Source organism: Arvicanthis niloticus, chromosome 15 (assembly GCF_011762505.2).
Source record: "Arvicanthis niloticus isolate mArvNil1 chromosome 15, mArvNil1.pat.X, whole genome shotgun sequence".
Lineage (NCBI taxonomy): Eukaryota > Metazoa > Chordata > Mammalia > Rodentia > Muridae > Arvicanthis > Arvicanthis niloticus.
This window is the reverse complement of record NC_047672.1, coordinates 11,785,072-11,799,565: the sequence shown is the minus strand read 5'-3', so window position 1 is coordinate 11,799,565 and position 14,494 is coordinate 11,785,072. Positions and strand designations below refer to the sequence as shown.

Sequence of the window (14,494 nt, the reverse complement as noted above, 5' to 3'; positions counted from 1 at the left end):
GAGCTATCACAAGACCCCCAAACTGAAGGGCTAGAGTCTGATAATGCTTTTGCTTGCTTTGGGGGAAGGATCCTCTTTGAAGTTGTGACTTTGTTTCTCCCTGAGAATCAGAATATAAAGCTGTACTGTAGATGAGGGGTATTAAAGGGACAGTTCAAGATGCACAAGCTGATATTTTCAGGCAGAAACCAGTCAGGGGGCCAAAGAAGACACAATTAATTCTATCTCTGGACTACCGGCACTCCACAGGTCTGTCTTTCATGGTCTTTTGGCAACAGTCTTCTTCTATGAACACACTGGCTTCCACCTCCCACCGCCCCAGCACTGAGATTATTAGACTCATGTCCTTCACACACACCCTCCAATTCATCTTAGGAGGATGAAGCTGCCAAGAAAATTGCATCTTTTAAGATTTGTGGTGACACAGGTATACAAGCTTCAGGGTGTCACTGACCTATATAAGGAAATGGATAAAACTGCTATGAGCAGATGCAATGCAGGGGACCCAGCCTCCAAAGGGGCACCTTTTAATGTCACTAGATGGAAATGGGAGAGCCAGAGAAGGCCATGATCAGGGATCACACCACTGTTCAGAAACTATCAGTTTTTAATGGTTCCCCTTTTTGACAGGGAAGCAAGCATAAATTCACGAGGATAAAGACACATTTATCAGAGCCCACGGACAGATTTGCCCAATCCAAATTGAACTGGGCTGAAAGCAGCATACCCCACGACAGGGAGAGCAAGCCCAAGCCCATCGGAAACCATCTCTGTAAGAGTCTCTCCTGCTTATCACTTTCTAAATGTCTTTGACGGCTCAATTCTGTCATTGTGTGTTGGGAAGAAAGTCAGACTGAGTTTAAACTAAACTCAAGCTTGAAAGAAAGAAAGAAAGAAAGAAAGAAAGAAAGAAAGAAAGAAAGAAAGAAAGCAGGCATTTGCCTCCTACAGACAGGATTTGAAACCATGCTCCTGAAGTAGAAGAAGAGACCAGACATTCAGATCTCAAGTTACAAACAGCAGCCATCAGCTTGGAGAAAGGATGATTCTTAGAAACCACAGAGGAAAACGGTTGGCCTAGCATGTCATACCTTCCTCCCATTATTCCATCTTAGTTGCCACTCTTCTGTTTGTCTGCACTGTTTTCCAAAATATGGACTTTTCACCTCCGAGACTGGTCAACTCTTGGTAAAAATAAAATAAAAGCCAGAATAAATGAGTTAGGCGTTAACTTAGCAGAACGTGCTTTCATTAGCACAAATAAGCCATTGGGTCTCCCTGGTCTTCTTGGCTCATTAAAGGAACTAAACTAAACCAAGCAAGGAGAATGAATCATGTTTGGCACTTATAGAGAGCAGGCTTCGGGTCAGGGTTAGGGTCATTAGGGGGAGACAGAGACAGGGAGCCGCAAGATGAAAGGTGCATTTGCTCTATAGCATCTCTGAGACTGGAGCTCTAAGGGGGAAATAGTCTAAAACTACCCAAGAATGCTTCAAATTCTATCCATCAATGGGATGCACTGAACTCTGAGAGGCACAAGACAAGTGTGAGAGAGCAGTGAGCTTGTATCCCCTGCTCTGCTAGGGCAGGGGTGGGGACTGCAGGCGCCATGGGGATGGACATTAACTGTTTCAGGGCATAAGGCTATCACTAACAAAGTTAGGGGATGTCTTTCACGCCTCCAAACCCAGACTGTTCATATTTTACAAGAAGGATGATCATCAATTATGTCCAATTTCATCTGACTAAAGGGAGAAAAGTGAAAGATTCTTTTAAATTTTCTGATTTGACAATTTTAATGTGAAGTGTTCTGCTCTGAAATACTGTTTCCTACTGAAACAATATTTGTTCTAATCTCCAACAACCCAAATGCTAAAGCCTTTTAGGCATTTATCATTTTTAATAACCGTGGCAAATGTCAAATTTTGTCCTTTTGAAGATAAAATGCTATACTCAAAAAGTCACGGGATTTGCATATGTAGCCAAGGCTGAGAAACAGGCCCCAAAGCTGCCCTTTGGTTTTATGAATCTGACTGTGAGGAAGGTTTCCTCAGCTTCCCCTCTGCCAATGTCATTACTCTACAGGGTGCAGCTCGGAGCTAAGCTCACATGTCAGGTCTATTCAAGTGGCTCGTTCTAGATGGGCTCCCTTGCTATCTGCACCAGGCATGACAGAGTATCATTAATAAAAATGTATTGATCTATGAATCTATTTCTGGCTATAAAAAAACTTCTAATAAATGAGATGGCTATATGAGCAATAAATAATACGTAACAAGAGAAAAAACTGTCAAGAAAACATGCCTCATGTTTTCTTAAATTCTCAAGTAAGAGGAATCGGAGTTTTAGAGCTAAAACAAACCTCAGCGAGCAGTGTGGTAGTTCTCTGGAAAAAGAGAGAAATAGATCTCAATACTACGCAGCTCAGCAGGGACCTAGGACCAGACCAGAGGTCTCTGGTCCTCTGGTCTAAGTTCTTGTATCCAAGGCATTCAAAGCTCTCCCTGCAGGCTGGCTGCAAAGTGCTTCTGTTTTGCTATACTTTCCTATGAACGTCTTAAAAGACTCGAATTCCAGTTTGAAGAGGTCTTTTCCCCTTTTAGGTATTCTTGAATTATTAAATGATGAATATAATTACATAGTAAAAGGTCATCTTCGATCTGTCTGCTGCCAACAAAAGACAATTCCGTGTTCATCCAGTACGAAGGACAAGCTAGTTTATGGGTCTGATACCTCGCATGGAATGTTACAAATCCCTACGTTGTCCTTAAGCTCCTTCCTCAATTGAACCGAAAGATGCCTAAAAGCCCCACTCAGGTTGATGACTCCCCACCGGTGGGCTAGCCATTGGAGAATGCTCCAGGGTGCAGTTTCTGCGACTGAGGCTGGCAGTAACTGTGGCTGTTTTCCTGAGCACAGGCAGCATCTGACAGTAACCCAAGTCAAATTTATAGACACGGTTAAGGCTGCAGGATTCACCTCTCCTTGCAGTGTCAGATTCTGCATACTTCTGGCTGCTTAGAAAGTAAGTCAAGACAACAGCATATGCAGTGAGAACAGCCAAGGAGGAGGCCTGTCTGCAGTGTGTTCACTCCCGTCTATGTTGGTTTATATGGTATCACAATGGTAGGACAGAGTCCCCCCCCACACACAACCCTTTTACAGTCCCTTAGTGCCTTATTGTACATGCAAATCAATGACTACACACCTTTCACTGTAAAAACTTTATTCAGTTCTTACAAAGATCAAAGTTTACAAAAACTTTGTGAAAGCTCTGAATTTCGTTGATTCAGGGGACGGAGTTGTGCATAATGAACCGTAATCTTTAATAAAAATAAAGTTGGCACTAAGCAAAAGTCTTTAAGAAAAATGGTTTGTGCAGTTGGCTTACGTAACATAAACACAACACAGTTTCTACTCATTCATATTCCAACAGTCCATGCTTAAGGATACTCAAAGCTGAGAGGACAGTCTGTTCCTTCAAGGAGCTCCCATCACAGTATGAAAGGCAACCAAGGAAGCAACCTAACAGTAGCTCCCCTGACACAGAGGTTAACAAGAAGCTATGCTGGGGAATTGATGGCCTGAAGTAGCTATGGAAAGCTATGTGAACCTGTCAGCCAGGAGGGGAGGGAGGGGCACTGGAGAGGCGGAGTGGGGGTTGGGGATGGCATGTGTGAAGGCACTAACTACTAACTAAAGTGTGAGAAGCACGGAAGATTCGGGACATGGCAAGTATTAAGGGAGGCAATGAGGCAAGAGGAAACCGGAAGCTAGAAGGAAAAAACCGGAAGCTAGAAGGAGAAAACCCGAGAGCCACAGGGAGGAAACCGGAAGCCAGAGAACACCAGGGACTCGACCACCACAGGGGTTCTGCCGGCAGCATCCCACTTGACCTGCACTAAACTTCCATCTCTCTTGAAACAGTGTGGAGAAGGAACTGAAGAAGAAACAGACCAGCGGCCAAGAAGCAGCTGGGACTCTAGAGGCAGATTAGCGGCTGCCCGTGGCTTCAGGGAAAGACTATTGGAGCGAAGGGACTTTAGCAGAGGGTGAGAGTGTTCCAAACCAGGACTGTCGCAGTGGCTGGGTAAGCCAGGCTTTACTAAAAGGCACTTTTAGAAAAAGTGTGCAAAAAAGGGAGCTTTTTGTTTTATGAAAATTCTATAACAGTAAAAGTGGTTTTAAAAAACCAAGAGCAATTATGAAGACACTGGGGGCTGCTAAGAGCCAGCATCTGGCGCCAGGGATTTAGAATCAGCCATAGGATTCATAGGAGGAGTGAGGAGTTCTGAGATCCGGATGGAACGAGGGCCAGAAGAACCAGGTCCCTTAGGAAAGGTGGGGACATCTGTCTAGACGATGGAACAAGGGCCAGAAGAACCAGGTCCGTTAGGAAAGGTGGGGACATCTGTCTAGGCTTTGTTATGTGACCTGAGACCTCGTAGCCCCTAGAGCAGGTTCTCTGAATTCTGCATTATGGATATCTTGGGTACTGTCCTGTATTGCAGGATGCCTAGCAGCTTCTTTGGACTCTGCCCACTAAATTGCAGGAGTGTGACAACCAAAAGCATCTCCAGATATTACCTGATGAGGCTTGTTCCACTTGAGAACCAATTATCAAACACACACACTCATACACACACTACTGTCTTAGTGTAACTCCCCAGTTCCCTCCTGGATCCACTGCAGGTCTCTACGGACTTGCTTTTCTGATGTTTCGTGTTCATGGAATCACACGAACTATGGCCCTTTCTTTGCACTTTGCACCTTGCCCACTGTCAAGGCTTGTGCTGTGGCATGTTTCCACACTCTCCTTTTCAATGGAGCACACAATCTCTCATGAGCTCAGACTAGTGTGTGTACTCTGACCTCTAATCCCAATCCACAGGCCCAATCCACAGGATTAACTTCCAGCCGGTGTACCACTCCACTGTCAGTACCTTGGTTTTTTGTTTGTTTTTGTTTTGTTTTTGTTTTTTTTTTTTTTTTTTTTTTTTTTTTTTTTTTTTTTTTTTGGTTTTTTGAGACAGGGTTTCTTTATGTAGCCCTGGCTGTCCTGGAACTCACTCTGTAGACAAGGCTGGCCTCAAACTCAGAAATCCGCCGGCCTCTGCCTCCCAAGTGCTGGGATTAAAGGTGTGCACCACCACTGCCCGGCTGTAACTTTTAAAACTGTTACCTCAAAACAAGTTTCATGAAACTCCCAGGCCTTGCTCACCAATCGAGGGGTTTCCACAGCTCTGCTACTGTGGATGTGCTGCCAGGAGCAGCACTGTGAGGCTGTTAATGTGCTCATGGATTTCCATTCCGGAGCACTGAAACCAGAACAGGGCTGAGGTGCTGATTCTGAGCAGAACCTCAGAGGCATTTCTGAGAAGTGTTTTGTAAAGCGCTGGTTCCGCCCAACACTCCAGCTGCAGGGTTTGAGGTTCTATGGTCACCACATGCTCACTCTTGTCGCTGTCCTTAATTCTTTTACTTTCAGTTAAGCATCTGTGTTTGGTTACACCAGGTATGACAGCTTCCGAGTTGCCCAAGCTCACACTAGATGAAATCCACTCTGGATTAACATTTTATCGTGCATGTTAAAAACCATGTTACTAAAATTCCACTCCATGAAAGCCACTGGCAGACTGTCCTCCCAACTGCTTGAGTCACTTAGCAATGTCTTCTCTCCGATCACTTCTTTCTCCCATTCCAACCATATCTGCAATCTTAGAAATTTGTCTTGTCTTTCCCATCTTGACACTGAGTAAACTTTCAATTCCGATTCCCTGCCAGGACCATCCCGTCTCTTCTGCAGCAACCCACTGGAGGGTTGTGAATGAGGAATGTGCTCACCACTGAGGCAAGTTACATTTGCTGGTGAATCCTATAGCACCTACCACCTAACATTCAGGCGCGCAGCCATCGAGTCTTCAGAAGAGCAAGCTGCCTGCCTGATGGTGGCCAGCTCTAAGCTCTGCACTCTTTGACCTCCCCGCCTTTGTTCTTTTCACCTTCCCCCCCATTAGCTTGTAAAAAAAAAAACTTAAGAGACAAAACAGAAAGCTCCAAAAAAATGTTATCAGGATAGAAATTTATTTAAATCCAAAATAATATGACTATAGTTAGAATAATGTAATAATTATCTAAAGGAAATATCATCATTGGCTCTGAAACAGTCTTAAAGGTATCATTTTTCTGGAGTCAAAAACATGTAGCAAGAATATACAGGAAGCAAAAATACAGAAGCAAGCTGGCTGAGTGTGGAAGCTGTAACAGGCGGGTACACTAAGATACTGTAACAATCCAAACAGGAAGACAAGTGTCAACAAGCTGTCTTACCCCCCAACCCCTGGACAGTTAGTCAGTAACCCAGCATGAAGGAATAATAGCATGTAGTTAACAGAACAAATTTCTCTCTAATTTGTCTTTGTAACCAATTTCTTTCCTTTTTACCATGGGTTCCATCTTGTTGACAAAACATTTGGTTTTATTTGCAAAGTGGAGTAAATAAAATATCCTGATCAGAGTGATCAATTTTGTTGAAGGTGCTCAAAGGTTTTAAAAAGGTCAACTGGGCTGGTTAGTGGAAACCACTGGGTGTGTTTGCTAAACAGATGAAAGCAGCAGCATTTAAAGTGGCTACAAATTCCCAGGGATTGCTGTAATGTAGACAATCAAAAGCAGACGGACGACCTTTGATTAAAGCCGTTACTTCTAGAATGAGCTAGAAGGAAGCTCATGACAGAGTCTGGTTCCTAACAGTGTCCATGTTCACAGGGCACAGTCAGAAGGTCTCCTCCTCCCGTAGATACTGGAACACTGATGAGAAGTCTTTCTTTGAGTAGCCCTTTGAACACATCATCCTGTATATCTGATGGGCTAGGCTTCCTAGGAGAATTGGGGTCTTGGTGCTGGTAGCAGTGTCTTGAGCCAATCCCAGATCCTAAATCAAAGGCAGAAGGAAGCACATTGAGATTTGTGGAAGACTCAACTGGTCTAGGCTAAAGGGAGAAGTGGGTAGGGGAGGAAAAATATTATCTGGAAAAAAAAAAGATTTTTACATACATGTGTGTGTGCATGTTTTCTGTCCTTTGATGCTGAGGATCAAACCAAGTACTCCATACAATGGCAGGCAAGCACACTCCACTGAGCCACACGCTCACTGCATGCCTGTCCAAGCATGCTCACACTGAGCCACATGCCCAGCCCCTATAGTAAGCACTTTTACCTTCACATAGCTGGAACAGTGCTATAAACAGAATTCTTGATTTCTCAATGTCCGCACTCCTGTTTCTCCAGGAGACATATTTATTTTATTTTGTTTTTAGATAGAATTACTGTGCAGACAAAATTATATAAAGATGTTTTTCAAGCCAGGTATGGTGGCACATGCCTTTAATCCCAGCATTTGAGACACAGAGGCAGAAGGATCTCTGAGTTCAAGGCCAGCCTGGTCTATAGCAAGAGTTCCAGGACAACCAGGCCTACACAGAGAAACCTTGCTTCAAAAACAAAAACAAAAAATTAAAAAACAAACAAAACCTCACAAAAACCAATCAACCAAACAAAAGGAGAAATGTTTTTCAGATCTGTGGAACTCTGTATGACTGGTATAGAAACACAGAGACAGTCCCAAATAGTACTCTACATAATACACATCGTGATAAATATGAGAGCTGCAGCCTGCAGAGGCTCGGTCTACTGAAGAAAGACACTCCAGAGGGACTAGTATAATTTGGGAGCAACAACAGTACCAGTATGGGAGTCCCGGAGGCATAGTCCATGGTGCTGGGTAAAGCCTTCTGGTCAAAAAGATGGCTGAGCACACAGCGAAAAGATGATGTATTAGGCAAAAGCACTGGGGTTGGGGGATAGCAGCAAGGAAGAACAATCCTGATGGAGGGAACTGTGAGTACGGTAGGGTGTGAGGGAGGAAGGACAGTGAATTCAGCATGGCTGCAGCAGAGAGGAGCAGAAAAGGGAAGGGAAGCAAAGGCCAAATTATCAGAGCCTTGTTAGACAAGCTGCAGAGATGGACATTAACCTACAAGTAACTGTGAGCTATTAGGGACGGGGTACTGGGAGAAGTGACAAACACACTGTAGCCTACTCTCATTATCACGTGGAAGTCACCTGGAGCCATCAGAAGCTGGGAAGCTGGGAAAGTCTTGTGGTGTATGGAAATGAGGCGCTGGCTGCCATGGGATTGGAGGAGGAAAAGGAGGCATCTGAATGAATTCAAGACAAACTTGGGAAGTAGGGGGGACAAATGTCACCGGGAACTCAGCATCTGGGTGACTGTGTTACTCCATTTGTAATGGAGCGGAGGGTAGTAAGCTCTAGGAGACCTAAAGACCTGCTGGCCTAAGTATGTTCTATAGTGGAGATGGCAAACGAAATGAGGGCAGTGATCTGCCTTTTAAATGACTAATTTACACATAAAGCCCTTTGCACACTTAAGCAGGCAGATATATTTAAACCCAGGTATACTTAACACAAGAGCATTAACAACTTGAAAATCCCACTGCTCCCATTCTAAGGAGTTGGTAAGTTAATATAAGTTTATGATGAAGAAAAACATTTTATTACCTTATTCTATAAATAAACCCAAACCTCAGAGGAAAATCTCAGCATATCCTTACCCAAAAATAAAATGATCAAGGGAAAGATTTTTTTTAATCAAAGACAAATTTACACTAATTTTTAGTGGAAAACTGATGCACTGTTGTAAAAATTTTATCTTCTAGGATAGGAGCAAGCTCTGTTGAAAGTGTGTGTGTGTGTGTGTGTGTGTGTGTGTGTGTGTGTGTGTGTAAGATTAGACTATTACACATTTCTTCTCTCCCTCCCAGGTAATCTCTGCATTTACCATACCTTAGCCATGAGTGTTGTTCCAAATCCACCTTGGTAGTTATTAGATGAGGGGACTCCAGCCATAACCCCAGGGACAGGGTTGTAAGTGTCGCTGGACCAGCATCGTCCTGAACTCATATTCAGGATTTTAGCCAACAGTTTTGGGTCAAGACCTGACCTGTCAAAGGTCAAAGAAAAATATTAAATGTCAGAATGTACAGGTCAAGTGCGACTCATTAACATGTGAGGGGATTCCACCTCTTTGTTCCTTCACTATAAATCTAAAATCCACACAGAACTGGGAAGCAGAAGAGTCAGTACAATCTACGACGACCAACCTGGGACAGAGGGCTGTTAGACCAACCTGGGCTACAGAGTAGGAGCCTACCTTAAATCTAAAAGGCCTGCAGCACAGGTACCGCCTTTGATCTCAGCTCTCTGGAGGCGGGCAGATCTCTGAGTTGAAGGCCAGTGTGGTCTACACAGTAAGTGCCAGGACAGCCAGGATTACAAAAAGATAAGCTGTCTCAACTTCGCCACACCCTCCAGAAAAATCAACACACCAAAACAACAACCCACAAACAAACAAACAAACAAATCCATAAAATCAAAGCCAAGTGAAGAATCCAATTTTCAATTATGTTGTACTGATAGCTACTGATCAACAGGGGCGCCCCTGAGAAACCTGCACTGTCTACTTAGAGGAGAAAACACACAGCCTCATCACAGTGCAGTGCACATGGCTTCTCACAGTCAAGGGTTCCGCTGTCTCTCAGATATTACTGCTTTGTCACTTATGAACTTTAAATCAACCTGATAATCTAAATTCTACTCTCACATATAAATTATCTATTTCAGAAAGAAATACTACAACTCTGAAAAGTCACGAGAGTCTGGTGGAGGCACTTAAATGTATGTTTTTTTCCTTTAGTTTTTATGAGAGTAAATGCAAGAGATGAATGATGAGCTGTAAAATCTGCTTAGGAGCAGTTATCATTACAAAGGACAGTATTTCCTGTGCACTCTTCCTTATTTATTAAGCCTTCATTAGATAATCTTGCTTATGAAGCAAGTCTGCCCAGAGTGGTGACATATGCTATCTATTCAGAGACATGCGCTGTAGTTCTGGGTCACCTGCTGATAAGGTTACTGATCCTGATAAAACAAAGCTTGTCCGAGCGGAAACATCATTTGTTCTCTCCTGGGGCTGACGGCGTGAACGGCTGCTCAAGGCAAGCCTAGGAACAGCAGCGGAGCTCACCAGCTTGGGCCTGAGGATCTTAACACAGTTCGGGATGCCCAGTTTTATTAAGTATCACTGAATCACATTTCAAATAAAATCTTATACTCAGCAATTTATTGGTTTCTTTTATGCAAAGAACTATTATAAAACAACTGTCATAAAAGCTTCCTACTTTGTCTCAAGATCAATCTCTTCTAGAAAAAAGATGAAAAGACACTTAAATAAATGTTAAACAAACCACACCTCAGCGTTTATTACTGTATAGCCTACGCACTACAAAATCTGAACACTCAAACACTAAAGAGTTTTTCCAATGGTAAAGGAGGGAAGAAAGGTGACAGCCAAGATGTGTGTGGAACCAGTGTAATGCAATAGGATGCAGCCAGGCTTCTGAGGTGGTAGTAATAAATGGCACACTACGTGCTATACAGATGAGTTTGTACGGTGGCTCAGGTTATGAGGAAGGGTCTATCAAACATAGATTCCATCTAAACTGGCTCTCACACATTCTGTGCAGTAACAGACATCTGAGTTTGGCAGGGCACGTAGTGTATGCCTAATCTTAGCAAGTAAGAGGCAGAAGCAGAAAGATTAGGAGTTCTAGGCTAGCTTGGGCTACACAGTTCTAGGCCAATCTCATCTATATTAGTCAGATACTTTTAAAAAGCCAAAGGAGAGGAAAAAGATCCAAGTTTGCTGTGTGTATAGTTGCAACAAACACTTTGTTTTTCAGTGTAAATAAAAGCAAGCTATCAGTATGACAGTGAGACACATGACTTGGGAAAAGATAAAGATATTGTCCTTAAACATGCATCCATAAAGAGCACATTTTCAAAGGCATCAAACATTTTAGGAGCCTCCTACCATCTTAGACTCAAAGATGTCCTCACACTTAAAGCAGCAGCCTCATTCCTCTCTTAAGAGCCCTCCAGGCAGGTTCTGATGGCTAGTACTTCACAACAGTCTTTACTGCAATGGAGCGGCACACTGTAGCATTTGCCAAATGGTGAGTTAAGCCTATTTCCCTAACTTTCTAACACCTTCTGCTCTCCCTGAGGAAAACAACCCAGGAAAGACCCTGGCACTGACGTACAGAAGCCTGCTTCACTGAACATGTCACTGACTAGAGGCATCTGAAGGGCACATGAACACAGATAAAGTCAGGTGGTGGCTGTTTCTCAGCTCACTTTCCAAACCAAAATGCTGCCTGCAGTGCAGATCCCCTTCAGGAGCCTGCTGCTCGTTCCCTGCCCCCCTCTGCAGCAAAGTGTATCATTAAAAAGAGCAAGTGAGGAGTGTTTTGCATTTCCTCCTTCTGAGGCTTCTGAGGCTGGCACATACAGAACTGACAGTTAGAATTAGACAGGATATTAAAATCAGTTACTGAAGTCCTCTGCCTTCCTCTGTGCCCAAAGCTTGTAATGGTCTGAAACCAGCTAGAATACACAGTAATTGTCATTCAGAGAGTCTACCCTAGAACGTCATGCTTCACTGGAGAAGACTGAGTTTCCATTTGAAATCAACAAATTAATCCAAGACAGGTATCTGAAAGGGCAAGTTTAATAGGAAGCAGCTACTGGGCTCTCAACCATGATAAAATGTTATTGCTGCTTCCCTGTAAATTGGCTGGGAACATATGATACTTCTGCATAAGAGCCCCATTGCTGCTCAGGAGATATACAGCTCAAGCCATCAAAAGGATGACAGTCTGTCAGTCCCCATAATAACTTGCCACTGGACGTGGTTCGAGAGTGTGTGCATGCGTGCTTGGGGCTTTACAATTGCTGGGATGTTCTCTGATATAAACAGAATGAATTCATTGCTCTGACTGCATATATAATGCAACTCAAATAAACGTCACTATATCAAACCCACTCACCTCTAAAACACAAGAGCATTAAATGAACTTTTGGGAGAAGTGAAAAATGATGCATCATAAACTGTTAAAAAATGAAAAATATAAAAACCCTTTGTTTTCACCATAACCAAAATTTTAGGGGCTAGAAGTTTGTTCACTCTTTGCCTTTTACGTGTCTGTACTGGTGTTTGGTAAGAACAACTAGGTGTTGGTATAACAGACCTGGAAAGAAAACATCTAAAACTATGTCCGTTTTAATCGGTCACTCCCTGATTTACTCATGCTTGCTGAGACCAGCCATGTGTCAGTTCCAGGCAGGAACCAATGAGACAACAAAGAAGCCGAGCACTGCCCTGCCTGTCAGGGCAGGTAAGGGGAGATCCACACCCAGGGACCACACTAGCACAGTAGAGGTGCCATGCCCTACCCTCTTACCCATCACCTTCCGCCCTCCTCTTCTTTCATCTATGTTCTTAAGAGTTGGCCATGCATAAAACAGGCACTAACACACACACACACACACACACACACACACACACACACACACACACACACACACGGTCAGCTAGTGATACAGGTTATTAGGTAAAGCTGTCCAAATAAAAGTCAATCCAAATCCTGACCATCTCACCACCACCTCAGGTATCATTATGAACTATGCTAGGAACTACTTTTAAAAAGCAACAAGAGTTAACTTAACCATCACAATAACCTAGTGGAGGTTGATACTATTATCACTTTATAAATGACAGGGGTAGATATCCGAGTACAGCTGGATGCAAGTTAGACAGACTCTTACCAGCCTGAGACTCACTGTGTGACTGTGGGTGGTGACATGGCAGTCAGCAAATGTGTGGCATTTTATCAATTAAGAAAGCCTATCAACATTTTGATTATCAACATCCTGCAATTTTTCTGTTGTCTAAGGTATAAAAATTAGAGTTTTTGCCAGGCAGTGGTAGTGCACACCCTTGATCCTAGTGCTGGGGAGGCAGAGGCAGGGCGATCTCTGAGTTCGAGGTCAGCTTGGTCTTTGAGAAACCCTGTTCTGAAAAAACAAACAAGCAAGCAAACAAATAAACGAACTTTAACTTCTAGGTGCATTAACCAAGAAAGCAAAGGTGAACTTGCAGGGAACACTCTTTGTCAAGAGCTTTCAACTGTTGGACAGAAGCAGCAGTGTTTGCAGTTACTTTTGGTGTAAGACAACATGGCGGCTCAGGAAGGGCCTGGGCTCCACTGACCGCACGAATCACTTGTTATATTACCAGTGTTTCTTAAGAATCAACTCCCAGTGGAACAAAATTAAAAATGAAACAAAACACATATTGACAATGTTGTTTGTATGGGACACGGACACACATCCTCGCTCATGCAGGCAGGGTGCTTTCAAACCTCAGAGCCCTAACTAGGAGTCCAATTAGGAAGGAAAAAGATCTAATGAAAAGAAATCTCAATGTATATTATGTACCAATATTTTTTTTTTTTTTTTTTTTTTTTTACAATTTCACTAACGTCCATAAAGGCTCACTGTAAAAGAGCAAGGGTCAATACAATTTTTAAACTATGATTTTATTCTCCTATTAAAGAGAAACCATATTCTAGAAACAAAAAACTGCTTATGAGAATGAAATTAATCAGAAATGATCACTTCACTGGAACAGGCGACTCAATTTGTAAATGTTGACATTAATCCTCTAGAAAATTCCACTTGTGGGCGAGCAGAACATAAATGCCTCTGAGCCACTTTATGCTGTGCTGCTTGGTGGGAATTTACTACTTGGGAATTTATGCTTGCTGATGCCAATTTTCTCTTTCACCTTGCAAAGCTCGATAAATCGTGGCCACTCTCTCCATTCTATTAGAGAACAATCCTGTCATTTTAAACCATGCCTGTAAACCATGACGGAAGGACAGCAGCAGACATACTCAGGTTTCAGAGCAGCGAGACTCCTGTGAGGCAACGTGGGAAACTGCAAATGATGAGAACAGCTTCACTTCATGGGAGACATTAGAAGGTGTGTATCATCTTAACAGCCAAGGGAAACAAAACGAGCAAGTTTCTGCCTGGCTTTCAAATTTTATAATGCAAGTTTTATTTATACTTGTAATTCTCTCTTCTCTCCATATACTCTGTGTGTGTGTGTGTGTGTGTGTGTGTGTGTGTGTGTGTGTGCATCTGTATAATATATATATATATATATATATATATATATATAGAGAGAGAGAGAGAGAGAGAGAGAGAGAGAGTTTTAGAAAAACTAAAAATTTAAAATTTTCATATTTTTCAGAGTCTAAAAATGCTAGGTTCTATTATACTATGAAAACACAGAAAAACTTTCTATTTTCAAATATTGTTTTTTCCATACTGGGTCATGACCAAAATAAGATAAACTATTTTCTGCTACTAATGTCCTTCTGTGGATTCTATGCCACTTTTAACATTCTGAGAACCAATGCAGTAGCGGGTGACGTTCAGCTCACTATACATACACTTGTTCAGTTGGTATGCCGATTGTTCTTCATTAGCTGGCATTTGGTAAATATCT

The 14,494-nt window shown here is 42.7% G+C and overlaps 1 protein-coding gene across 3 annotated transcripts in view; it reads right to left on the bottom strand.

Annotated features, from left to right (window-relative positions):
* Positions 1–6,065: 6,065 nt before the first annotated feature.
* The window catches only part of Hibadh (3-hydroxyisobutyrate dehydrogenase), a 99,271-nt gene continuing 90,842 nt past the window's right edge, over positions 6,066–14,494 (bottom strand). For all 3 annotated transcript variants that reach the window (XM_034519333.2, XM_034519334.2, XM_076913330.1), the window contains exons 7-8: positions 8,866–9,022; positions 6,066–6,934 (exon numbers count right to left, since the gene is read on the bottom strand). In XM_034519333.2, coding sequence (XP_034375224.1) covers positions 6,776–6,934; positions 8,866–9,022 — 316 coding nt within the window. In that variant the 3' untranslated portion in view covers positions 6,066–6,775. The remainder of the gene's footprint in view (positions 6,935–8,865; positions 9,023–14,494) is intronic.